Genomic DNA, 24,780 nt, shown 5'->3' with positions numbered 1-24,780 from the left:
GCTCGGTGGCGACTGCAGCGAAGACCAACCTCTCGGGCCCAAAATACCGAAGGCACACCCCGCAATACCCGCACGGGTGGGCTCCGGATGCGAGATCGGTGCTCTGTGGCTGGCAACTACGACGTATAATCCATCATATTAATTTTGAGTGTTCGTCATCTTGGATTCCTGTATGGCCCTGCATTCATTTTGTATTGACACCACTCCCTGCATCATTTCCTGTCAGCCCCTTGGCTTCAAGTTCATCACTGACACTGCCCCACCTACTCTGCTCAATCCTATCCGACCAGTCTTAAACCAGAGCATTCCTCTTCGCCCTCCTAGGCAAACAAGGCGACCAGAATGTCATCAACAACCCTCATCCCACCAAAGGGTGTCTTCGTCCCGTCGCCCACCTTCTTCGACCTCGCCGCCTCCTCCCTAAAGGGATCCCTCCAACCACCCGTCGACACCGAAACCCAAATCAACCACAGCATTTTCCTCGCCCAGGCCGGCATCACAGGCATCACGTTGCTCGGCTCGACGGGCGAAGCCGTGCACCTTACCCGCGGTGAACGTAGACATCTAGTGTCGACCGTGCGTAAGGGCCTCGACAAGGCCGGCTACCCGGACTACCCGCTCATGGCGGGCGTGCTGACCAACGGCGAGCTGGAGGAAACGCTGCAGTGGCTCGACGACTACCACAAGGCCGGCGCCCAGTGGGGACTGGTGCTCACGCCGGGGTACTTTGGGCCCGCCGTGTCGCAGGAGGGGTTGATTGAGTGGTACAAGATCGTGGCGGATCGCAGCCCCATTCCGATACTGGTGTATAACTACCCTGGTGTCACGAATGGAGTGCAGGTCCTGCCGGAGACGTACCGGGTACTGGCGCAGCATCCTCGGATTGTCGGGTGCAAGATGTGAGTGACTGTGGAATTTGAGGGACGAGCAGTTGGGCATAAGCGGAGAGGAGCTTACACGGAAACAACAGGTCGCACGGAAACGTCTCACACCACGTGCAGGTATCGCTCGACCCGGCCATCGACCACGACAAGTTCCGGGTGTACAGTGGCTTCGGCAACCAGCTCGGTCCGATCGTGGCGTTTGGCGCGGCCGGTGTCATCGACGGCATGGCGGCCTTCTATCCCAAGACGGTGGTCCGGTTGAACGAGCTGATGCAGAAGGGAGGGTTCAACCCCGAGGAGCGAGCCGAGATCCACCGGTTGCAGTTTGCCGTTAGCCAGGGCGAAGAATTCGTCATGCGGTATGGCGTACTGGGTATCAGGGAAGCTGTGTGCCGCGTGGCTGGGTTTGGCAATCTCGAGGGCGGCCGGCTGCCACTCCGGGGGAAGCTGCCGGAAGGGGCATGGGATAAGGCGAAGGGGTTGTTCTTGGAGGAGATCCAGAAGCTGGAATCCTCGCTTTAAACTGGATATGCGTATGCTTACTTGGCAGCCCTAGAAAATATCAATTCTCCAAAAATCTCTCATTATCGGCAAGCAACTCGATCTCCACGTCTTTCCACGGAAGCAAGTCCGATTCTCGCGCACCCTACCCATCATCTGCCTTGCCTCGATGCTCTTACAGTCGCAGTCACCTCTCCTGCTCGAGTGAGCAAGCTCACAGTCATGGAAGCGGGTGCTTGTTGGCTCCTCCACAACAAACCAACAGAGCTGGAAGTACAAGTTTCCGATTGCTTTGCGGCATGAGTCGTTCCTGAGAGGTTGTGTTAGGATCCTTCTCTCCCTTGTCGTTCAGTAACTGCGAAAACTAGCCACTTCCAGCAGTTCAAAGCTTATGTTGTCCTTAGGGTCGGAGGTCTGGATGAGCAAAAGTCACTCGTCGGACCTTTAAAATCACCGATCTGATCAGCCGCCTCGGGGCTATCCCGACTAGGAATTGGAAAATCAGCGCGGACAGGTTTGTTGCGCTTGCCTGCTTGATTCGGCGTCTGCATATGTGGATAGATGCGTCACGGCTTTTCCTGGTCATTGTCCTTCTGAGTCTTTTCCACAAACTGGGATTTCGGACCATTGAGTGCAAACTGCATCATCTGGATTGTGTTGTGCAGATGTATCGCATCTCGGTCATCGAGTCACAGGCCCCAGCTCCCCTTTTCACTTGCTTGCAGAGGCTCAAGCTTCTGCTCTCGCCCTTCTTTAGTCGGGTTTGCTGGTTTACACTGCTTTCATTTGAGGTATCATTTGAGTGTCAATCCGAGAGAGTCAGATAGCAAACAGCACCTGGCAAACCTGCCATTACGGTCCCTTGTAGGGTTTCAGTAGATGAGATGGATATAAAGAGTGCTCCATTATCCCTGTTGAGAGTGATATATTGAGTAGTTATGCAGAACCAGTAGTCTATGTGATCCAACATGGGCATCAACAGGTATGTTGACACCCCCACAAGTCAATATCAGCCAACAACGGTTAGTTATATTGTAGACTGGAAACATCTCAATACAGCCTATTCCTAAGCTGTTCGTACTGTCAAGCTTGGAAAGCTGGTTTTAAAGACTATATTAAACTTACATCCACCCCTGTTTCATGACTTTGTTTTTCTAGTATCGTTATAGAGTCGGGCTGTTGTTCTGACACAGCATCTGTTGGGAAACTCAGACATATACAAGGAGTGGCCAGTCATGTGGCGAGGAGGACGAGATATATGGAGAATAGAATCTTACATACTAATTCTGAGATAACAGTCAAATGCGGTTGGGCAAGTACTCCATATGACAGCGCTTCGTGCCGTAGCGGGAAGATATAGGTATAGTGCCACGGGTGGGAGCAACTGACCACTGCGTAACACCCTCAAAAGAGGGACCGTGGTTCGAACTGTCCAGTCGAACCAGGAGTTGCGCACATGAACCACACACTGTCACTACCCGTGACATATAGACGATAATCGTTACTATCAACAACTATCGCCATAGCAACGATTCACATGACGGCGACTATGATATGAGAGGAAGAGCACGAGACAGCAACACGGAGAAATGTGGTCCCGTCTTAATGGGCATGTATGAGCTCTCAGGTTCTATTCTTGCACGGGCCGTCGTGCCTCGGCATTTGACATTAGGACGGTGTCCTCGCCAGGGAGGAATCGAGGACTATGAAGGTCGGCTCGACCTGTACATACTGTGAGACGACCGTATCTACCTCACTGTAGACTTGCCACTACTCTGGAAGCTTAACCAGCAGGAGTCGTTTCAACACCCATGTATCCGCTTTGTTTCGATAAACCGACCCTCCGAGAGCAGTAGGTCAACCGTTGGATTTGGCACTTATACCTGTAATCAGGCTGCAACTAACCATTAGCCACTAGGGTCCTTGGGGATATCAGAGATTTGGTTCAAAGGTACGTCGGCGTGCAGGCAAAGCCCTAGGTACCTTAAGGGACGAGAGAGACACATTTCGGAAACAAGTTTGTACCCGCTGTCCTGAAGAACGAGACTCGCAATTTGGTGATGACTAATGACTTTTACGAGTCCAGAGCCCAACTTCTAAGCCGCCTCGGGCTTTCCTCTAACCCCGAATCCCCGACTGGTTAAGCGCAATGCTTCTTATTACAGTACCTATCCAATTCCCATCTCCAGCCCTTGCCTTCAGCTGGCACCGGTCTCTTTTCTCCCGCACCTGTATCTGCCGTAACCCTCCCTCTCTGTTTGCAAACCCAACATCATTCATTCAATTTCAGCAGGTCTTCCGACCTGACTCGAGGTCAATCTTGGGTACTTATTAGGCTTTTTACGGCCGGAACTACCTAAGGCGCAAATGTCACCACCGTCACCAGCCGGCCTGACGGCCACAGCCTCCTCCGAAAAGATCACCCTCACCGGCGCGCAAGAGACCCTCCTCGCGACGCTCTACGGCCGGGCCCTAGACGCGACGGCCAAGCCCAAGCCCGTGCTCGGCGACCGGTGGGCCGCCGACACGGTCCGCCGCATCAATTACGACTTTGCCGGCCGGACTGGCATCGGCGCGGCCGAGGCCGCCAGCGTGGCGCTGCGTGCACGCGCCCTCGACCGCTGGACCGCCGACTTCCTTGCGCGGCACCGCGCCGTCACCGTGGTGCATCTCGCGTGCGGGCTCGACGCGCGCTGCCTACGCGTCGGGCAGGCCGCTGCCGCTGCCGCCGGGCACGACGTTAGATGGATAGACGTTGACCTGGAGGATGTGGTGGAGCTGCGGAGGAAGCTTTTCGCGGGGGTCATCGAAGAGGGCGGAGACGGCCAGGGCGGCGGCTTGGACTATGCGCTCGTGGCGGGGTCGGCGGCGGAGCCGGACGCGTGGCTCGGCCGGATCCCTGCCGACCGGCCGACGCTGGTTGTGTTCGAGGGGCTCACCATGTATCTGCGCGAGGGGGAGGGCCGGCGGCTGTTCGAGAGCATCGTGCGGCGCTTTCGGCCGGTAGGCGGGGAGATCGCGTGCGACGCGTTCGGCACCGTCGCGATCAGGCTGCAGGGGCTCATCAAGGCTGTCAAGGACTCGGGCTCGGTGCTGCACTGGGCCATTGATGACCCCAAGCTGCTTGAGACGTGGTGCGACGGGTTGAGGTTGGTTGAAGACCAGCTGACTATCGAGATGCCCGGCATCGAGGAGCTCCCGCTGGTCTCCCGGATGCAGGCATGGGCTGTGGCTTGGATACCGTACCTGAGGGAGGCCGGACGGCTGCTCCGGTACGAATTTTGAGACTTTAGGTGTCCAATTCTGCAGCTACCAGGTCTATCTCGAAAGTGCAAGATGAAGCTGGTATGTTTGACGAGTAGAATTTTGGAACTTGAGCAGTGGCATTATACCCCATCCAGTCCAAACTGCTACGTCCACTCATGATATTTGCCGATCTCGTCCGCAGCGACCGACGGCTTGACATTCTTCATGACGACAAACAAATTATCGGCCGTCAGCGCCGGCTCCTTAGCCTTTTCGGGGGCACCTTCTTCCATGTCATCGCGATGGCGCCGGGTTCGCCGCCTTCACAGGGGGCGTAGTACTCGGAGCCGGCGTGTCGGATCTGTTGCAGTGCTAGTTAGAGCTCAGGGACTAGGCAGTGGAGATGGGGCACACAACACCAAACCTTTCTGAAATGCGTCCCCATCTGGACCTTCTTGACAGGCACCATGAGGCCATCCTGGATGGCGTTCGCAATATCACTGCCCGAGTGCTCGCGAGACAAGACGGAAGACCTCATTCAACAATGTAGAAGGTTGTCCTATAACAATCGCGCCAACCTCGCACTTTCTCGCCGAATTAACGAAGACCAAGCAGTTGATATCGGTGAGCTTACACGTGGCGGTGCTCAGCAGGTTTCGCAGTATAGACTTAGCATGCATTATCAGTGAGTGGCCCACCTTAACCATTTTTCAAAGCTGAATAACTTACTAAAATATAATAAAAATTCAATAAGAGTGCTAACTTAACAATGTCTTATTATACATTCGGGATGCAGCCCAGCTGAAATTATCAAGGTCGGCCATTCACTGATATACGCTAGACGTGTAGAGCGTAACTCCAACCCCGGAGGATGCAACTGAATTGCGGGAGCATCGGTAGCCGTCGCAGACTGTTTGATGAAAGCTGTCCTTCTTCCTCGCCTGATCAATATCTTATATACCGCTACGCTTACCCAGGACCTCTTCATCTGCCTGCTGATGTTTGGGACGGCTTGGAACTCTTGACAATGACATGGTGCAAAAATAGTATATTTCCGCCCTCTAGACCTAGGGGCAAGAGTCAAGTTCCAATCAGATGTCGCTCACCTCCAGCTCTCACTTACTCAAATAGTTCTAGACACTGCTTAACAATCAAAATTCAAGAGAATGACATTGTCCCTGCACTACCAATTATAGCCAAAACAACGGTCAGTGGGCATGGGCCAGCCAACTTGAAGTGTATTCTGTATCCAGCTAACCGACAGACCAGCTGCCATTCTGGGCTGTACCAAGTCTAACCAATCGCCCACTCCTCCAACTTTCCAAAACACGACAGCATCGCACCAGTTCCGACCAAGTGCTACTGCTTGCCACGCGAGCCAGAACGGGAACCAGGACGGGAGCCCGGCGGGCTCGGAGAGGCCCTCTTGGGGCCGATGAGGTTGGCGGCGCGCAGGGCAGGAATGGCCTGCTCTTCGGTTCACTCGGTGCACTTCCTCAGCGGCTTCCGGGTCTCCCCGGGACCGTAAAAGGTCAGCGGAGTTTTGATTTTGAATGGCTCCATCTTCATGGTCTTGACGTTGAAAGACTTCTGCTGCGGCGGGGGTGGGCAGGCCCTGAAAACATTGTCGAACTTTGCTTTGAAGTTCGCGGCGTCGGTGTAGCCGAGCAGCTCCGAGGAGTGGAGAGTTGCAGAGTTCTTGGGGTCGTGGTAAGCAACGGACTGGTACACCATGCCGTTGGCTGAGGTAATGTCCCCAGTAACGTGGAACTTGATGCCGGAGCCATTTTGGGGATTCGACTCGACAAAAATAAGATGGTGATAGCGCGGCTGGGGCATGTCCGGGTCCTGCATGGAGAGTCTGAACTTGAGCTTGAACACCTTGTACTGCGACGGTGCGGTTGAGGCGGACATGGTGAACGTGTTTTTGGTGCTGGGTCTTGACGAGAATGTAGCTCAAGTGAAGAGAAAATGATCTTTCTGCGTGTGTTTGTAGGACAAGTGTTGAAGGCCTGAGTGCTGTTGTGTGCCCATCGTCCTGTTGCATATAGATGTCGCGAGCTTATATGCGAACAACTTGCACTTCAACAAGGACATTTACACCTCGCTCACCCATGAGGTATTCTCAGATCGAGGCCCCAAACTCGAAACCCAACGTTAATACAACAACCTCATTTCTAGGCCTGGCAGCCATATACGTATAAGGCACTACAAAGAATTTGGAGGCACAGGTGCACACCTTTGATCCACTTACGAGCCATTCTCAATTGATGCGCTGACTCTGAAACCCAAGGTCCCTACGTACATCAACCACATCCGGAACACTAATGACCACGCACGTACTCAGGGCGTTGCAGGTTGTTGGAGGCACAGGTACCTGGGGGTTCAAACTTGGCCAATCGCATGACCCGGAAACGACTCGGACTAAAGGCTTCAGTCCTGTCGTTTCACCATACTTGGTACAGCAGAAGCCAGGTTCAGTAGGGTTGCTAGGGTTACCAACCACCGCAAACGTGTCCGACCCAGTCTTCAACCTGCAACTGAATATGTTCGAGGGGTGCCCGCTCCACTGCCGAGCTGTCCCCAACAAGCATCAATTTACACAGCAATCAATGATCGCGACCAATCTGCGACAACGTCAATAATTCCAGGTTACGCGCGCCTAGACAGAATCACCATGCCGGCCGTCACCCCGCCAACGCTCCCGTTTTTCTGTGATCCAAGCGAGTTGCCTGCTCCGCTCCCGACCCTGGACGAGATTGTTGCAGCCGACCAGACCTTCCCAGATATCTCCGACAACACATACCAACGGGTCGCCCGTGTCAAGGACAAATTCATCGTCAAGTATGGTGTGTCACCCTGGGTGTCTGAAAACGAAGGCCATGCGCTCTTGCTGCTCGCCAAGTACCCCTCCATTCCGGTACCGCGACTCTACGCCATGCACCGCAAGGGCGACAGACTCTTCTTGATCATGGAATTCAAGGAAGGCATGCAGCTCAGCACCGTTTGGGGTGGTCTTTCGGAGCACGACAAGCTTGACATCATTGGCCAGCTGCGAGCCATTTTCACCCAGGTGCGCCAGATCCCTTCCCCCGGGATCTTTAGCAACGTCATCGGCGGGCCCTTACGGCATCGCTTCTTCTTGTCGGTCGAGCCAACGCCCGAGATCAACGGACCCTTTCAACACGAGAGGGATTTCTCCATGGCTATGGCGAGGCGGTCGCGGAAAACCTGGGAATCGAACGGGTACAAGCCCTGGACGTCCGAGTTTCTCGAGCGCCATCTCCCTACGGCCCTAGCCGGTCACCTCAGCGTGTTCACGCATGACGATCTGCAGCGCAAGAATATTCTAGTCGCCAGGAACGTTGCCTCAGCAGACAGTGCAAACCCAGGCGAGAGCGGGAGCAAATGGCGTGTTACGGCTGTTATAGATTGGGAGAATGCTGGGTGGTACCCGAGCTACTGGGAGTATGCTGCCAGGTTTGTCGAATTCGTCTGGGATGACGACTGGCCCGAGAAATTTGAGGGGATTGTTGACCCTTGCCCCCTTGAGGCTGGGTTACTGAGGTTTGTGCGGCAAGATCTGGATTATTGATGGGTACAATGAGATGCCCTCCTCCTAGACTAGCATGATATTATATAGCAGCTACGATTCAGAGCTGTGATCGAAACCTACTACTACCATCGTTTGGGCGCTCAAATAATGCTGCAATATTTGTATGATCATAGTTAACTTGCTCACTTCTCGAATGGGGCCCCAGTGGTTTAAAGATCCTGCACCTCGCTGCCGCGAGTTCTGTTCGTAGCTCCTCGAGCTACGTCTTGACAATCAAGCTTGCCCGTACCTGACGGAATAGAGCCCAGACTGTAGCTTAGCCCAAATACAATTGTCATTGGACTATCAGCCTGTCCCGCCCGTGACAAAGTGCATGTAGACGCATGAGAAGGCCCATCCCATGTGGGTCCTGGCAGGCGCGGCGCAATTGCCGTGACACACTTGAAGAAAATTCGACCACCTGGCAGACGGAATAGCGGAACCGGGTGCCAACAACGGTTTGTTAAAGCCGGGCGAGCCCGATTGTCAGACCGACATTGTCGATGAGGTGGAGAACAGGGAAAACGATGGTGGGGGGCATTGCTCACCAGAATGCAAGCGTCGCATCGGACAGACTTGTGGATATGACTATCTATATACCTGGATTTCCCTTCAGCCTTTCTTTCCTTATCTCATCCTCGGTTCCATTCCCGCCCTCGGCGTTCTCGCCATTCGCAGGCGGCTCCCGTCCTCCCAGACTATGTACCACATGCTGCAATGCACAGTGGCAAGACGAGGGAGCCTCTCGTTCTATCTGAGAACGGAAGCACCATCCGAATGAGTGATCGTCAGACATCAGAGCAGTCCGAGCAATGATGAAGTCCGCAACGGCGATAGGGAGACCGGATCCAAACGCGGGACAATGGCGAAGGTTGGATCAATCATAGTAGGGGGACTCTGCTAACATTATACCGCCTCAGCCAGCAGATCCCGCTTTAGCTAGGACGCTGAACACATGGAGAACGCAGCCTCCAAGGGATTTTCTAAGAACCAAGTCAAGAGGCAACAGGTGGTGTGAGAAAAGGAGAAAAGAGTAGAGGGACTGGACGGGTTGATGACCCAACAGCAACGAATCGGGTGTTATTAGTATGCCAAGGCCCTTCAGGTCTCGTGCCTCCAGGCCAAATTAATTCCATCTATCCATACATCCACCAGCATTACTGAATCAGCTGATTAACCGTCAATAAGGCCTTGTGTGGCAGGGGCTGTAGCTATAGTTAGATTGTGTCACGGGTGGGCGCAACTGACCACTGCGTAACACCCTCAAAAGAGGGACCGTGGTTCGAACTGTCCAGTCGAACCAGGAGTTGCGCACATGAACCTCACACTGTCACGACCCGTGACAGATTGGCCGAATACCTCTGGACGGCTATCCTTAGCAACATTGTCCTTCTAGAGGCGTGAATGCATGCACAACGGTGATTTTCGCTGCTAAGTAGAAAGCCTTCCGGCAAACTACAATAGAAATCTTTCCCGTGAATCAGAAATACATACACTGTAACGTGCATTATCAGTGAGTGGCCTATATCAGTAAGTAGCGTATATCAGTGAGTAGACTTAGTGATCCCCTTACCAATGTTCCCGGCTGTCATACGCCATCGTGCTAAAGCAGGGGGACAAGATCCAGACGCCAAAACTGCAGACTCTCGTGCTCACTGACCTGTCAGACAGCGATGTGATGTGTTATTTCATAGGCGGGGCGGTCATTTGCGGGTCATCCGGCGGATCACCCACCAAAACTGCCCTGAGATAACACATCGTTATGGTTTTGTTATAAGACTGATTATGAACGTACATGAGGCAACTGCCCGGTTTCTATACACATGTATCCCGACTAACTTGATACCCCACATGTTCCAAGTGCTTCGCAACCAAACCAACATGCCTGCCTGCCTTCATCTATCCCGGAATAGCCCCGTACGATTCATAAGAGACGAAGGAGAAAGGGATGGACAGGACAACGAAAGTAACGCCTCGAGAAACTCATGGCGGGAATGAGGCAAGAGTGCATCCAGCCCTGAGCCTCCTCACTCAGCTTCCTGCTGTCCCCGGCCCTGGCCCTTGACCCTGCGGCTGCCCATGATACCCAACCTCAGCTTGAGCCTGAGCCTGCTGTTGTCGCTGTTTCTGGCCTTGCCCTTGACCCTGTCGCTGACGACGAACAGGCCCGTATAAGCTCCCATGATAATTGACAACACCACCCTCCAGCAAAATCCGGGTTGTGTCCCCCCACGACGCATACCCCGGGTACGTGGTCATCGTCCCCGCCGACCGCATGACGGGCAGCGAGCCCTGCCGCACGTTGTTGTATCCCGACTGGTGCTGGGCTAGGCCGAACGCCGTCAGGATGGCCGTTTTTGGGTCCATGTCGTCTGGCTGGACATCTCGTTCGGCTGCGACGCTCCGGCCCAGGCCCGCGTCGACAACTACGCGCCTGCGCTGATCGACGGCCCGCCGACCGAAGTGAAGACCGAGAGGGAGAGACTATTCCAATCCAACGTCGGTGTTAGCACCCCGCCCCGGCCTACCAGGAGCGAGCTCCACCGGGCGCGATGGCAGGTCAAGGAGAACGGGGCCACCAAAGTCGGCATCCCGCCGATTTTCCGCGTTGCTGCGCTGGTACAGACCAACGAAAGGGCCCCTCTGCGCTGCTCGCTGAGGCTCGAGGACTTAAGTGGGAGAAGGAGGTTGCTCGGCATACCATGGAGTTCTGAGAGCCCGCTCGTCGTGAAGCCAACCGCGTCGGTTGGCCGTGCTCTGAATGTCGAGAATTTCGAAGACATGCAGGACCGGAATTGGGAGGATGTGCTTCGGATATCGTATGCTGTCGCGGCGAGTCAATGACCCAGCCAACGAGCCTGTTGTCAGCACGATGCTCACGTCTTACAGGTGCTACACCTGACCAGGGATACGCGGCCATGCCACGCACGTCCGCTGGAAGAGATGGTGTAGAGTGCTGCAAACGAGGCAGCGCAACCCGTGAGCGTCGGGGACCCTGCACTTGCTTGATGAGATCAGCTACTTTCGACGTTAACAACAATCTTCCCCTTTGCCCTGCCGGTCGCAAGTTTCTCGAATGCCTGTGAACGTTAGCAAGAAACCCGATGCCTGTCAGGGTGAGAAACATACCTCGATTGCCTGTTCCATGGGGAACTCCGAGTCAATGAGGGCCCCCTTAATCACCCCCTTCTCGACCCACGCGGCAACCTCCCTAGCAGCCTTCCCCGATGCGCTGAGGAGGAATAGTTCGTAATTTCGAGGTGTACCCCCAAGGGAAAGAGGCCGCAGTTTGTTCCTAATAAAGGGTATAACCCCCTGTGACCAGCCGCCCACAATGTTGATGAACTTGCCGTGCGTTTTGAGGTATCGCGGCGAGTTAGTGTACAACGCCTGGCTGCCGACACAGTCAAATATTGCGTCAAGCTGTCCCCCTCTGAACACGTCGGCCAGGTGCTCCTCCAGCGGCTCATGAGCCCGGTAGTCTATGACCTGTTACTGTCAGCTCTTCCCGCCACTGAAATCCCCCTTCAAACTCCCAAACGCACCTCAGTCGCCCCCAACGCCTTCACCAACTCTTCATTCTCCCCCGAGCAAACCGCCACCACCTGCGCGCCAAGGCCCCGACAAATCTGCACCAGCACCGACCCAACCCCCCCAGTCGCCCCATTAACCAACACCCACCCTCCGCCCCTGCTCCCACGGGGACTCGCCACACTCCTAGCCATAACAGCAGCAGTCTGGCCCGAAATCCCCATCAGGCCCGCCGCCGTCTTGGGACCCCATTTGGCAGGCACCTTGGCGACCAGCGAACTCTCGACGACAACAAACTCAGCCAGCGTCCCCTTTCCCCGCGCAACATCCCACAGTCCCAGCGCACCGCACACCTTATCCCCTTCTTTCAATTCCATCTCAGCGGGGACGGCATCGCCGACGGCGACAATCTCACCCGCGAAATCCATGCCTGGCACGGGGTTGCGCCGAAAGGGGAGCCAGGGCGGTAAGCTCTTCAGCAGGACGAGATCCGCTGGGTTGAGAGACACGTGTGATATCTTGAGGAGGAAGGATTTTGAGTTGCACGGGAGGGAGGGGATCGGGGCGGAAAAGTCGAGGATAAGGGACTGGCGCGGGGTGCCCCAGGAAGTGGCCGTCCAGGACTTCATCGTTGTCTTTTAGTTATCTCCGTTGTTTTTGTCACCGTGTCTGCTGTTGCGGGAAGGGAGGGTTGCTCCTAATCCGTTGGTTTCCGGATTGCTGTGAACGGTAATATGCTGACGAGGAAAAGGAAATCGGACGGCCCAATTCGTGGGGTGATAATGAACTTGGGGGGGCAGTGTGTGCATGTTGTTGAGTTATGTACCACTGAGCCCGGTGAACGGTGAATTCGGCTTGAGCGGATTGGATGACCCCCATTTCCCGTCAGGGGTCTTCGGGCTCCAAGTGACGCCCGAACGGGTTTAGTCTTCTCGCCCATGGATTGAACAGCAAAGGTCATGAACATGCCTAGGATATGATGAATATAACGTTGATTGAATTCCAAAATACAGTACCGTACACTCCAACAGCCTGACACCAGGACCACCGGGTGTGCCCAACCAAGCCAGTATTCCAAAACCAACGCCGCCACCGGCCATCCCGATATTGTTGGCCTTGCCGAAATCCTCGAAGGCGACCGAGTGGTGGTTTTCATGGCCGTCGAGGACAAGCAGCCGGTATATCCCTTTCGTCCGACGCCGGGTGGAATGATCAAAATGCTTTAACCGAACCAGACCAATCTCGTTTGTAGTCCAGCCATTCTCGCTCGTGGACTCTCCATTCGGGCTGGAATCGGCTGTCCTGGTACCAGGGGAGGAGGTGGTTCTTTTCCTTGACGACGAAGTACGGCGGCAAGACCCAACCATCCGCACACATGGCTAGGATACCGGAAGGCCAGGTTTTCGAGAGGAGTAGGAATGCTGTGTTGCATAGCGAGGAGAATCTCAAGACTGTTGTGGCGGACGTGTTGGACTGGCTCGCGCGACCGGACAACAGCGACTGGCTCCTTATCTTCGACAACGTTGACCAAGACATCGATCAGGGCAGCGAGACGGGCGCCTACGATGTCCGGCGGTATCTGCCCGGCGACCATGAGTCGGTGCTGATCACGACACGACTGTCGCGGCTGGCGCTGTTAGGTGAGTCGACGCGGCTAGAGGGGTCGACGAAAGAACTGGCCAAGGCTATTTTCCAGCAGTGGTGGGGCAGAAGGAGGTGAGGATTCCGTTGCATATGAGTTCGGCCTGGTGCTGATAGAACATAGCTATGGACGAGGCAAGTAGGGAGCTGCTCGGTCTGCTCGACGGCCTTCCGCTCGCGCTGGCACAGGCTGCCTCATATGTCCGCGAGACCGGGCTCGATACCGCGTCGTATGTTCGGCTCTACAAGCAGCAGTGGGACGATCTGATGGGATTGGATGGGGAGTGGGGCTCGCCGCTGGTGGACTACGAACAGGGAAGCGTCGCGACAACGTGGACCGTATCGTTCAAGGCGGTTGAGGCGCAAACCAAGAACGCCGCGAACCTGCTCCGTCTCTGGGCCTTGTCGACGGCAGAGACCTTTGGCACGGCCTGCTGCAGGCGGCTGTCGATGGCGGAGAGCAGTGGCCTGGATGGCTGTGTGACGTCGCAGGCAACGAGGTCCGGTACCTGGACGCGGTTCGACTGCTTCTCCGGTACTCGATGATCGAGTCTCAGGAATCGGTGCAGGGGAGCCACATGATGCATTTGGTGGTACATAGATGGGCGTCGCACTTACAGGATGGCGTTAGGAAAAGAGAGGTCCTGCGGTTGGCGGTGATGGTAGTGTGGTCATCGGTGCCCCGCAGTACGGAGCAGCGTGTCAGCATGGCCGAAAAGCGTTTGCACGGGCGCATCCGCTAAGTAGTTTGCGTTCCAGTCGTACGTGAATATGCGGGCCTTTGATAGGGCTGCTGTAGCATGCCGCGGTCCGACAGCCAGGTCACAGCACCGTCCCCTCCTCTTTTCCTAAACTCCCATGTTCGTGGCGACTCAGAACCCAAGCCATGGATTGCGATGATACTGTCCAGCCGGTTAGACGTGCCTCGATGCGTTCGACGGGGTAGAACGTACTCGATAGTCGCGTCGTCGGGATTGTCGCCAACTAGGGCGATCTGGCGAAGTCTCCTGCCAGCCTAAAACTGGACGATATATCGAATTCCCCTACCAGCCTAAAGATGGAGTGGCGCCAGTTAGCATCCGGTCGCTTCGTCGTGGAGAGGGACCTCACCTCGGTCGTGGCCACCCGGAATGATTTCGAGAAGCGGGGCTCATATCGGCCCCACCTGCAGGTCAGCCAAGCAAGGGTCCGCTTCAATCGCTACGCAAACTGTATGAAGCTCGCCGTCAAAGCGGGGGAATATGGCGAGGAGCGTTTGGACGCAGCAAGACCCGAGTAAGGCGCTTCGTGCCCTTCTGCGTTGCTTGGCATGGAAAGAACAATCATGTCGGTCAGTTCTTGAGGGCGCCCGATGCCTAGCGCCCGAAGCGCCATGAAGCGGCCACTTCCAATCAGCTTACCCATGGTCCCAGCACCGACATCGGTCGCGTCCAACGGTATCTCGCGTCAGACGCGACCCGTGCCCTATCGAAGCGCAGACGATCAAAGGGGCGAGTCGTGTCTACGATCACGGCACCCTTGACAGCGACGCTCCCTAACGGATTACGACGAACGGCGGAGGTATCGAAACGGAGGGATATGATATGGCGACATGATTAAGCATTTCCCGCCGTCACGGCTGGCTGTTTTCGCCAACAGAGTGCACACAGTCGCCCGTCCCATCCCGACAATTCCCACCCTCGCTCCCGCCCGCGTCCTACATGGCCCCGTCACGTCCCCAGCTCTGGCCGGTGGGCTAGCAGCACTACCGCAGCGCGAGTGAGCATACTCTTTGACACTAGTATGCATAGCTCGAAGCCGAGGTGTTTGGGAAACAATAGGAGAAAAGCACCGCGGATGGCTTGCCGGCTGCCTATCGCTTCTATGAGGGCCCTGGAAAGCGCCTCGTCGGCAACCCGGCCGACGATATACCGGCTTTCCTGCGGAGGGAACTGTCTCTTGGCGGCCTGGCCGACATGCTCAAACATCTCTGGTTTGCTGGCGCTGAGCGTCCCGCCACCCCCCTGCACTTTCATGTCGCTATGGGCCGGGAAATCGTCATCGCGGACCGGATGGACCTGCACCTGCTCTGGACCAACAAAAGGAAGCTCTTCGTCAAGCCCATTCCGCGCTTTCTTCTCGATCCAGACTTTTGTCGCAGCAACCTGCAGTGTCCTGATGGCTGTGCGTGTTATACGCCGGCAAACACGTGCCGCGGGATAGCGCGGAAAGTCGCCCTTGGTTTCCTCAACACCTACGCCTGTCTCATATCGTCCGAGAGCGACTTCCACTTCGCCAACGAAAAGCGCCTCCTGCCTCGCAATGAAGATGACTCGCCGATTAATGGGCAGATTGGAAGGCCTTGACCAGGGAACTCCTCAGAGTGCACGAGCGTGACCCAGATATGGTCCACCCACGTTTTCTTCGCGCCGAGCTCCGCCTCTCCCACATCAACACCATCCATCGCTTCACCCGTTTCCTTCCCTTCCACCCCTACGTCCGTGGCTGGCACAACTATAGCAGCCTCTTCCACGATAAGCTTGCCTGGATGGCCACTGCCGCCGTCTTCGTGGCCCTGGTGCTGACCGCGATGCAGGTCGGCCTCGCTACGGAGCTTCTCCAAACGAATACCACCTTCCAGCAGGCGTCGTACGGCTTCACCGTCTTTGCCATCCTAGGGCCTATTTGCGCGCGTTCGGCTTGGTGGCCCTAGGCGCGCTGTTCAACCTCGTCAATGACCTGCCGCTGCTCATCGGAGGACAGCGCAACCGCGCAGCACATGAGATTCATGATCAAGTTAGTCCATCGGCGCCCTAACTGCCGATGAGTGATCCCAAGAGTCTCGATTGCAGGCAATTTGTATATATTGCTGAGAAAAAGCGCTTTGACGTCTCTTGTCGATACAATTCGAACGCAGCGTTACATCATGACTTTTCGAGGGGTCGCCACACGCCGGCCCCTGAGGCGCCTCATTCGCCACGTCACAGACTTAGAATTCCATCAGCTAATGAGGGGTGCGATCAGGCATGCATGGCAAGGCGAGAACGTGTCGCCAGGCGGCAGTATTTACGCAATGAATTCATTCTGGAATGGAAATCCTATCTCTCCGTCCGCAAACTCCCGGCTCTTGGGAGCCAGTACGTTCAAGGTCGCAAGTCTTTGCATGGTGCGGGACGGGCCGCGGCATGACGCCTCTCCAGAGTGGAGAGTGGGTGGAAAAGGCATGCTTGCTCCCTTGGTTGGGTCGCTCCACCTGATCACCAGATTATGTCGTTGATGATCCCGATATGTCCGTGGTGCGCTGGGTTCACGAGTACTGTTGAACGACTGTGCGCCTTTTGTCTCACAAATGAAGAGGAAAGTACTTTTTACTGCCATTCGCCAGCAATTGTCCTGCTGCCCCGGCCTCTATATCGTAGATCTCTCTGTGACCTCTTCGGATTTGAAGCTGTCCGACCTCGCCGTCGTCGGCCTTTCTGCGACATAGTTCCCTTTGGTGTCTCTGTGACTTCCATCTCCTCAAACAACTTCTAGAGGAAGAGACAACTCAATTGACAGATTCTGGGCTGGTCCTAAGCACTCGAAAAGTTCACTGTTTAAAAGGCTCCCATAAAGCGTATTACCGTGGAATCGTGGCTGTTGGTCTTCCAACAACTGCCTTCCGTGATCACCTGCCAAATCCAACATTACCAATGACAAGGCGTAAGTTAGCTTTAATTTCATACAACGTATATATGAAGATGGATCGTCATAACCGGTGTAGTTGTGTCTTAGCCTCACCAGCTAGAGTCAAATAATATTCTAAATTCAGATCTGAAGTCATTGCTCAAGTGGACACGCCTCATAGTAAGCCCTCGGTGCGCCGGGCAAGCTCGTCGATGTCCTTGTCGGTGCAGCCCCTGCCGAGGTCGGCCGGGTGGATCCTGAAGAGCTGCTTTCTTGCCTCAGCGTCCGGGAGCGGGACGTTAATGCGCCTCTGGAAACGCCGCCGCACGGCCGGGTCGAGCGACCACGGGAGGTTGGTGGCCGCGAGGACGAGCACGCCCGAGTTATTCTTGCCGACGCCGTCCATTTGCACCAGGAACTCGGTCTTCATGCGGGCCGTGTGTTCGTTGCTGCCGCCGGGCTTGCCGTCGCGGTTGCCGCAGAGAGCGTCGATCTCGTTGATGAAGATGATGGCCGGTTTCTTCTCTCGTGCCAGCTCAAACAGCTGCCGGACAAGCCTTGTTGTCGGTTTGGGCGGTTAGCCTCTGATGGCCAAACGACTAAGGGTTCAAGCACAGCATCTAATCTACAGCTTACCCTTCGCTATCCCCAAACCACTTCGACAATGACATCGCTGCTGCTGATGCTGAGCAGCGTATGCTCGACCTCGGTCGCGACGGCCTTGGCGAGGTAGCTCTTCCCCGTGCCCGGCGGCCCGTAGAGGAGAATGGCGCCGCGGGCCTGCGCTTCCCCTGAAACATCTGGCGAAAGCGAAGCGGGAAGACAATGGCCTCCTGGAGCTCCTCCTTGGCCGGGCCCAGGCCCGCGACATCCTCCCACTTGATATTGGGCTTCTCTGAGACGATCGAGGCCCATCAGCGACTCACGTAGCTTCATGTCGCTGAACTGCTTGTCGACACGGTAGAGATCGAACGTGCCTTGCATTGGGGCCTGGTTCTTCCCGGGGGGCTGGCTTGCTGGCATCGAGTCAGTCCTCCTGAGAGAAGTTTGAGGACGGCGCTCAGCGCGTTGTTGGCGAGATCCGAGTCGGTCAAAGTCTCCCGCGGCACCACGCCGTCGTTATGCAGACTGGCCAGCTCCTGGGTGATGAGCCACATGGCATGGGTGAACTCGCCCCTGTCGCGTTTGCCGTTCTTGTCCACATCGGTGCGGTCACAGATCTCGCGGAGGAGCTCGTCGCTGAGGCCAGCCTTCCGCACCAGGGCGGCACCCTGTTCGCCAGTGAAATACCAATTGCCTGTTTCCTTGACGTGATTATAAAATATCCTTCAAAGATGTCTCGGGCGGCCTGGGGAATCTCATTGTCAGGCGCCCGCTTGTGAGCGTTCTTCCCTCCCAGATCTTCCGCCTTTTTCCCTCGGTGTTCCGGTTTCTTCTCTTCCGTTTTCTGCAGAACCACAGCGTTCTGGGCTGTTGGCTCTTTTGCCTGTCGTGAGGAATCCTTAGGTATCGGCTGCGGAAGAGGACGGCCGCCTTGAACGATGGCATCCGGGAACCCGGCGGTTATGCCGTCACAGTGAATGTAGTACGAGTAGTACTCTTGGGCTGTGCCTATAATGCGCGGTACCGCGTGTACAAAGAAGTCGGCGGTGTAGTATGGGCACAGTACGGTGTTCTTACCGATGGTGAACGCCGACGTGTAGGTGAAGTATCCGCCGGTACTGGTACTGACCTGCTTCAAAGTCTTGGCAACCCCCGGCCCAATACGGTCCCACTGCAAGGACCTGTTGCTCAGCTTGATCGGCACGCCGTCCTGCGCCCCGAAAAAGACATACTGAATCTTGGATGGCTGGAGACTGTGGTTGCCAAATTCGAGATATGGCGAGGCCATGGCTACGAAGGAGTCCGGGAAGCGGCCTTGGGAGCTGAGCTGCACGACGCCCTCACCAAAGCTTGGCTGCAGCCTCATAGTCCATGCATACCGTATGGCGAGAAGCTAACAACATGATCGACGGTGTATGGGTTCCAGCTGGGTGCCGCGCTCTGGATGGCGTAGCGGATGGCTTGTATGAGATCTCCGCGGTTTGAGTGGACTGGGCGAGTCAGCACATACATGCCACCCCGGATCAGGACACAGCCCTTCCGGGCCCGTTGGAACACGTACTCGTGCCGTTTCGCACCTGCAAGCAGTAGATCGTGGCAGGTCGATAGCCACCGGATGCGAGTGCCGGCCATGGACTTCTCGCTGGAAAGGGTCCCGAGCTGGTCCCATTTCTCTTTGATACCGCCCAAAGGTCGCATCTGTGTTGTGTGAGTATTACTACGTCAATAAGGGATAAGGGGCTGCCATGAGACGACGCACTGGAACGTATAGAGGTCATTGCCAATCGCCCATGAGGACGAGTCCTTTCCGGATTGGAAGAACACCATGTTGATGGCACGGAGATTGCTCCCATGGGACGGCTAAGTGTCTTGGGAATAAGGGTCAGAGAAGGCGGGTTCAGTTCAGACGGATGAAATGCAAGAAACTTCTCGTCCAAGTCCGGAACTTGACGGAGCACGCGCAGCCCAGCCCGGACCCCTCAATTTTCCCCATATGAGATACACACCTCTGTATTGACGTCAAACCCCGGGCGGCGGTCTTGCATCAACCCATGGAGTTTGCTTAGCTCCCCACAACTCTTTCCTGATATCGCTCTCCCTTCCCCCCTTTCTGTTCGCCGCCCTCGCTTTCGTCGCCCTCCCTTTCGCCCTCACTTCCGACCTCCTTCCCCTCTCCTCCATTTTTGCCGTCCTCCCTTCCGCTCTCTTTCCACTCTCCCTTTCGCCCTCCCTTTTCGCCGTCGTCCTTCCGCCCTCCTTCTGCTCTTCCATTTTGCACCTGATCGAACATCCTACTCAACGTACTAACCTACACGCCTGGGTCAGCTTCCACTTTCATAGTCAGACCTTCCAAGACGTCAACCAGCTCGTTACTCCTGTTGAACGATACGGGTGACTTCCCTCGCCGTGCGACACTCGATCTCAGACAACAAAACTGGGCCACGCGCTGTACTGTCCTGTCATCTTTCTTAATGGCAAAGGACGCCCAACGGAGGATACTATATAGACGACAATACCGGTAAACAGAGGTCCCTTGAGGCGTCGCGCTCATACGAAGAGCTACGTGATTTGCTCCATTGCGCGAGTGGAAATGCAAGGAGTTACGAAAAGTACTCGTTGAATTGACCCTAGTACTGTCAAAGAATCACCAGAGTCGGAGACGATACAGGTGGAGCAAAAGGAGCACCAGACTCATTTGGGCGAGGAGCATGAGAGCCCCGTGAGTTCTGACCATGATAAGACTCAGTTGGGCATAACGCTAATGGAAACTCAGCCACACTTGAGTGCAATTTCGGGATTTGTGGCACAGGGTATGATAGTCTCGGGAATCGACTGCAATGTGTATGCCATGAACATGCAAAGCGGCTGTGGGCTTTTTTGACCTCATAGTAAGGATTGGAGGACGGGAGTGAAGTGGACTATGGAGATACAAAGTCATTGTCCGCCGGAGCATCGTTCAGCGCCGGCTTCCTGTCCCGGCAACGGAGCATCAAGAAGAATGACTGCCTCGGGCTCAGAGGGGCAGACAAGTCTGAATTTCCCGCGATAGGCGCGTTCTCGTTCAAAGGTGTGTTTTTGTTATTGTTGAAGTTGGGAAAAATCCCTGAACAAATACACGAAAAGGGGGCGGCTTGTTCACCTGATATAAGGTAAGCGCATCCCGGAGCCCCGAGCCTGTTCCGAACGCGCTTGCTAAGTCTAGACTTGTGTATGGCAAGGCAGAAAGAGTACGGGGCCAAACTCGTATATAATGTGTTAGGTCATCGAATGCCCCTGGGGATGGGATGTCACGGCTGGGATGGTGACCTTGACCGAGCAAGCGGGACGCAGAACCGTGCCCCCCGCCCCCTATTCTCCCCCCTCCTTTTTTCTCTTCTTTTTTTTTTTTTTTTTTTTTTTGCGTTCTGCGGACGCTAAGGGGTAGTAATGTTAGCCGTGTTGGGCAGATTGCAATCGTAACTAGGACTCTCTTGTTATTGAACCTAATGCCTCTACCAGGTTTTCTAGGTCAGAGAATCAGGGGTTGACCAAAAACGGTATCGCCATATCTGCTTACTAGTAACCGGCGTGATGCACTAAATAACTTCTTCTCCCTCTTAATCTCCATTTTCCTCTCCCTATCCCTCTTCACCGGAGCACAGACTTGCTGATCTGGAACGGTCGCAGGAGTATATTGCAACTAGCTGGTAACGATTCTACGAGTTTGTCTCGAATGGAGAGAGAAGAAGAAAAAGAGTGAAAGACTATTTTGGGTGTGACTTTACCGCCGAGGCCAGCACTCCCATCGAGGAAAGATCGGATGCTCGACAGCCTGGACTACGACCTCGATCGTTCTCTAGAGATGCTTAAAATAAGTCTCACATACTCCGATTCCTGCTTTGTCTGTTGCGTAACATAATCATAACCCCTTGACCAAGGTGAAATAGGGTGTTACCAACCAAACCCTCATTCTATCCCTCGAAACCATGAAATCAGGAACCCGCCATATTCGAAAGGTATTGTATGTACATTTACCAAGTTTCCTGCCAGCTTCGGCTCGGTCCAGGTTGGAGTGCCCCGGGGTTTACCCAAGCTGGCAGCGCGGACTCCGGAGTTTCCGGGCCCCGCCATCTCCCACATCTGAGCGCGCTCTCAAGTGAAAACACCACGTCTGTTTGTTCGTGTCGGCGTCCGCGTCGGCGTCCGCGTCGGCGTCCGCGTCGGCGTCCGCGTCGGCGTCCGCGTCGGCGTCCGCGTCGAATGGAGCCTGTTGTGTGCACGGCATTGGAGCTACGTACCGACCACCCGGGCCAAGCGTTGCTCGCCTACCACTTGTCCATGTCTATGAACAGCTGCCGGCATTCCTCGCCATACCGTTCCTTCAGCGTCTCCCGGATTACCATCAAGCACTCGTTCTTGCGGTACCGGGCCATGTCGGGCCAGCCATGCTCGCGATAAATTGTCTGGACTAATGCTAGGGCTTCTTCGCGAATGCCTGAAAGCTTCACACTTTTCGGGTCGAGCACGACAGTCGGAGTGAGAGGGATTGAGTTCAGCTGCCGGAATGCGTCCTTTAGGAGCTCGAAGAAGTCGACAATGGCCCACGAGGGGTCCAAGCGCCAGTCCGTCTCGCTCTCGCCAATGTCGTAGGCATCGTCGAGGACGGGTTCGCGGGTCGGTTGGAGGCAGATCCAGCCGGGGCCCGAGACCCAATAGATGACTCCGAGCTCCGTGTCGAGCAACCACAGGTCTTGCTTGGTGGTGATGAGGCCGACGACGTGCGCAGGGACCAATCCCCAATCCTCGGGGGGCTCCGTGAAGATCTTGGGATCCCCAATTTCTTGGTTGCTGTCAGGGTGATCGACCTGACGGATTGCCTCAATCCAGTTATAAAAGTGAATACCACTGGGTGCAGCCTCCGCTTCGCTTTGGTCGCACCACTCTCCACCACGAAGGTAGGGGATATGGCGCAGTAGCTCAACGACTTTGTCTGTCTTTCCTAGGCCTCGAAGACGGTCAGGCGTAATCTCGGGCCATCCCCCTTCTGGAGGTCTCTGAATAGCGTCCTCGTCGAGGTACATGGCGGCGAGGAAGTCAAAGTAACCGCTGATCGCGCTAACAGTCTCCTCGTGGGAGTACTTGATTTTGCTGAGAGGTGGCATCTTATTTTGCGTGCTCGACTCTTGCGCAAAGGGAAGGAAAGGAGTGAAGGTCAGAAGCGCTTAGGTTGGGACTCACTTGGAAGGACTGGAGAGGGACCAGGCAACAACTGACAACCACTATGGCCGACAAGTGCCAAGTCACTTCCCTCGAGGAACCCCACTCCCCCACCTGCCATTGTTCGAAGTACATGTGTAAGGTCCTGAAATTTCAATTGGGCTTGGAAGCCCAGAGCCTCTGAGCCGAAGGAACTGAAAATCCGAACTAGGATCTCGATGACATCTCCTAAGATAACTCCCGAGTATAACTCAACTCGTTAACGAAATGGAAACGAACCCCTCGCCGGCGACAACCACTGTCGTCATTTTTAATTATACTCTAATCCGTACACTTAAACAACCTCATGTTTTCGTCGTGTCCTCTCCTGTGCTCTCGAATGCAAACCAGCTCCCACCGCGTTCTGACCCGCCTTGTACCCGGCGGCGTAGTCCTATGGAGGTTACCCCTTATTCTGCGGCCACGACTGATGCCTTCGCGGATTATTTGCCACGTTCCACGGGTCGACATTCAGCAGGGTGAAGCCCGGGTCCTGGGGAGTCTTGGCTCGCCGCCAGCAGGAGTGTCCCACAAGCCATCGTCATAAACCTGTTTGCCGTCCATGACTGTCGAGCTGGTTCTGGCCGCCGCGACCCTGTCCCTGATGACGCGGTCGGGCAAGGCCGCGAGTGGTTCCCTGAAGCACAAGTTCCACCACATCCCATTACCGGCAGCCTGATTTTGCTTGTTGGACAGCAATCGCACCGGCTGGGCGTTGCTGGCTTCGCCGCCGGAATACCACTCCACTATCACGGGTGGTGACAGGCAATACTAGGTGATTTGGTAGTATTGCTAAGATCGCACAAGGAACCAGAACTCTGTGGGCTGTGCGCAGCCGTGGGGTACTCTGCAGGGCAAGGTGGGGCTGCGCACTGACCAAGAGGGTGGCAGCGCAAGACCCACTCCAGTGAGCTTGCCTAATCTAATTTACATGGGATGCAACCCTAACCCTGCACGGGCATTGCCCGTGACATCCACCATATTCTCATTGAGGAAATCTGCAGGGGGAAACTCGTCTCGGTCGCAGTTATTGCGCATTCCAGCCAGCGCCCTTGTGCTCTGTCAACCACGCCTTTACAGCTGGAGAGTCCTTCTCTCGGATAGTGGACGATGTCGCGGCCTCGGGAGGGCAGGTCAGTGCCGCCCATTGGTTATTGACCCGAATGGCCGAGCTGTAGTGATAGCAGGCTTGTCCATATTTCGCCTCGCGTTTCCGTTTGACTTGGCTAGGCGTGGCGCCTTGTACCGAGATGAGGGATGTCACGATATATTCGGTCGTTCTCGTCTCGTCTCTGACACACTCCAGCACCCGGATCATGTTCTTGCCACCCAACTGCCGTGTCATCCGCTTGGGCGGAGGAATAATGGAAGTGGGGGTATGCAAAGCGCACTTCTGTGGACAGCCGATGGCTTTGGGCGCAATCAGTTTTCTACCTTTCGGTCTTTTTGTTATATGTCTTGATTATCCAAATGCAGTTCTAGATAGATCCCCGATTAGCCGGAAGTTTCCAGACGGATAGTTGAACCCTCGCCTCGTCTGGTCGGAAACGAAAAGGGGCAACAAGATGCTTTCCCCAGTCTTTGGCAGGCAGACTCGGTCTTGCCGCGGTCTCCGCTACCACCAATATGGCTATCAGCTCGGCAGAAACCTGGAGCTCGACGTTTGGGCCTCGCCGCCGGATTTCCTGGCACGCCAACCAGAGCAGAAGCAGGCAGCTGCGAGTCTCATCACGCAAAGTCTAGGTGTCACGGGAGGCGGCGACATCTGTGGTGCCCTGTGGTGTCATCAAACATTCACCTTCCAATCTACAATTGGCTTCTCGGACCACAATCCTCTAGCTCCGATGAGGATTTTCAAGTCGAGGATGAAACATACTTCACCACCTTTCGCATTCTGTC

General features: G+C 55.4%; 13 protein-coding genes across 13 annotated transcripts; 6 read left to right on the top strand and 7 right to left on the bottom strand.

Moving 5' to 3' along the window:
* Nucleotides 1-342: 342 nt before the first annotated feature.
* N657DRAFT_658795 (aldolase) lies at nt 343-1,406 on the top strand (the record flags this gene model as incomplete). Its single annotated transcript, XM_062794931.1, has 2 exons — nt 343-899; nt 971-1,406. 2 exons carry the CDS (start codon nt 343-345, stop codon nt 1,404-1,406), a joined length of 993 nt encoding a protein of 330 aa, XP_062643595.1.
* A 291-nt stretch (nt 1,407-1,697) lies between these two features.
* Nucleotides 1,698-2,093, bottom strand: N657DRAFT_246598 (uncharacterized protein). The gene has a single exon (XM_062786411.1). It carries the CDS (start codon nt 2,011-2,013, stop codon nt 1,786-1,788), a length of 228 nt encoding a protein of 75 aa, XP_062643594.1. The 5' UTR covers nt 2,014-2,093; the 3' UTR covers nt 1,698-1,785.
* Nucleotides 2,094-3,752: 1,659 nt separating this feature from the next.
* On the top strand, nt 3,753-4,670 carry N657DRAFT_580928 (tetracenomycin polyketide synthesis O-methyltransferase TcmP; the record flags this gene model as incomplete). The annotated part of the gene is made up of 1 exon (XM_062789491.1): nt 3,753-4,670. The coding sequence occupies one exon, from the start codon at nt 3,753-3,755 to the stop codon at nt 4,668-4,670; it is 918 nt and encodes a 305-aa protein (XP_062643593.1).
* Nucleotides 4,671-4,881: 211 nt separating this feature from the next.
* Nucleotides 4,882-5,169, bottom strand: N657DRAFT_684132 (uncharacterized protein; the record flags this gene model as incomplete). Its single annotated transcript, XM_062796642.1, has 2 exons — nt 4,882-4,992; nt 5,056-5,169. The coding sequence occupies 2 exons, from the start codon at nt 5,167-5,169 to the stop codon at nt 4,882-4,884; spliced, it is 225 nt and encodes a 74-aa protein (XP_062643592.1).
* A 941-nt stretch (nt 5,170-6,110) lies between these two features.
* Nucleotides 6,111-6,545, bottom strand: N657DRAFT_637019 (uncharacterized protein; the record flags this gene model as incomplete). Its single annotated transcript, XM_062791481.1, has 1 exon — nt 6,111-6,545. One exon carries the CDS (start codon nt 6,543-6,545, stop codon nt 6,111-6,113), a length of 435 nt encoding a protein of 144 aa, XP_062643591.1.
* Nucleotides 6,199-8,366, top strand: N657DRAFT_626139 (kinase-like protein; the record flags this gene model as incomplete). The annotated part of the gene is made up of 2 exons (XM_062790776.1): nt 6,199-6,290; nt 7,209-8,366. 2 exons carry the CDS (start codon nt 6,199-6,201, stop codon nt 8,224-8,226), a joined length of 1,110 nt encoding a protein of 369 aa, XP_062643590.1. The 3' UTR covers nt 8,227-8,366.
* A 2,874-nt stretch (nt 8,367-11,240) lies between these two features.
* Nucleotides 11,241-12,386, bottom strand: N657DRAFT_581009 (NAD(P)-binding protein; the record flags this gene model as incomplete). Its single annotated transcript, XM_062789495.1, has 3 exons — nt 11,241-11,306; nt 11,356-11,715; nt 11,772-12,386. 3 exons carry the CDS (start codon nt 12,384-12,386, stop codon nt 11,241-11,243), a joined length of 1,041 nt encoding a protein of 346 aa, XP_062643589.1.
* A 746-nt stretch (nt 12,387-13,132) lies between these two features.
* On the top strand, nt 13,133-13,944 carry N657DRAFT_684128 (uncharacterized protein; the record flags this gene model as incomplete). Its single annotated transcript, XM_062796641.1, has 2 exons — nt 13,133-13,397; nt 13,523-13,944. 2 exons carry the CDS (start codon nt 13,133-13,135, stop codon nt 13,942-13,944), a joined length of 687 nt encoding a protein of 228 aa, XP_062643588.1.
* Nucleotides 13,945-15,098: 1,154 nt separating this feature from the next.
* Nucleotides 15,099-16,090, top strand: N657DRAFT_658791 (uncharacterized protein; the record flags this gene model as incomplete). The annotated part of the gene is made up of 3 exons (XM_062794930.1): nt 15,099-15,128; nt 15,219-15,639; nt 15,729-16,090. 3 exons carry the CDS (start codon nt 15,099-15,101, stop codon nt 16,088-16,090), a joined length of 813 nt encoding a protein of 270 aa, XP_062643587.1.
* A 1,165-nt stretch (nt 16,091-17,255) lies between these two features.
* On the top strand, nt 17,256-17,624 carry N657DRAFT_580881 (uncharacterized protein; the record flags this gene model as incomplete). Its single annotated transcript, XM_062789487.1, has 1 exon — nt 17,256-17,624. The coding sequence occupies one exon, from the start codon at nt 17,256-17,258 to the stop codon at nt 17,622-17,624; it is 369 nt and encodes a 122-aa protein (XP_062643586.1).
* A 2,039-nt stretch (nt 17,625-19,663) lies between these two features.
* N657DRAFT_649774 (uncharacterized protein) lies at nt 19,664-20,110 on the bottom strand. The gene has a single exon (XM_062793798.1). The coding sequence runs from the start codon at nt 19,934-19,936 to the stop codon at nt 19,709-19,711; it is 228 nt and encodes a 75-aa protein (XP_062643585.1). The 5' UTR covers nt 19,937-20,110; the 3' UTR covers nt 19,664-19,708.
* A 1,583-nt stretch (nt 20,111-21,693) lies between these two features.
* Nucleotides 21,694-22,948, bottom strand: N657DRAFT_246400 (uncharacterized protein). The gene has a single exon (XM_062786410.1). It carries the CDS (start codon nt 22,785-22,787, stop codon nt 21,951-21,953), a length of 837 nt encoding a protein of 278 aa, XP_062643584.1. The 5' UTR covers nt 22,788-22,948; the 3' UTR covers nt 21,694-21,950.
* On the bottom strand, nt 22,949-24,199 carry N657DRAFT_706293 (uncharacterized protein; the record flags this gene model as incomplete). The annotated part of the gene is made up of 2 exons (XM_062797384.1): nt 22,949-23,652; nt 23,960-24,199. The coding sequence occupies 2 exons, from the start codon at nt 24,197-24,199 to the stop codon at nt 23,353-23,355; spliced, it is 540 nt and encodes a 179-aa protein (XP_062643583.1). The 3' UTR covers nt 22,949-23,352.
* Nucleotides 24,200-24,780: the final 581 nt, after the last annotated feature.

This window comes from Parathielavia appendiculata (assembly GCF_033297405.1).
Source record: "Parathielavia appendiculata strain CBS 731.68 unplaced genomic scaffold N657scaffold_22, whole genome shotgun sequence".
NCBI classification, from domain to species: domain Eukaryota; kingdom Fungi; phylum Ascomycota; class Sordariomycetes; order Sordariales; family Chaetomiaceae; genus Parathielavia; species Parathielavia appendiculata.
Note: the sequence above shows the minus strand (reverse complement) of the source record. Positions and strands in the feature narration are given on the sequence as shown.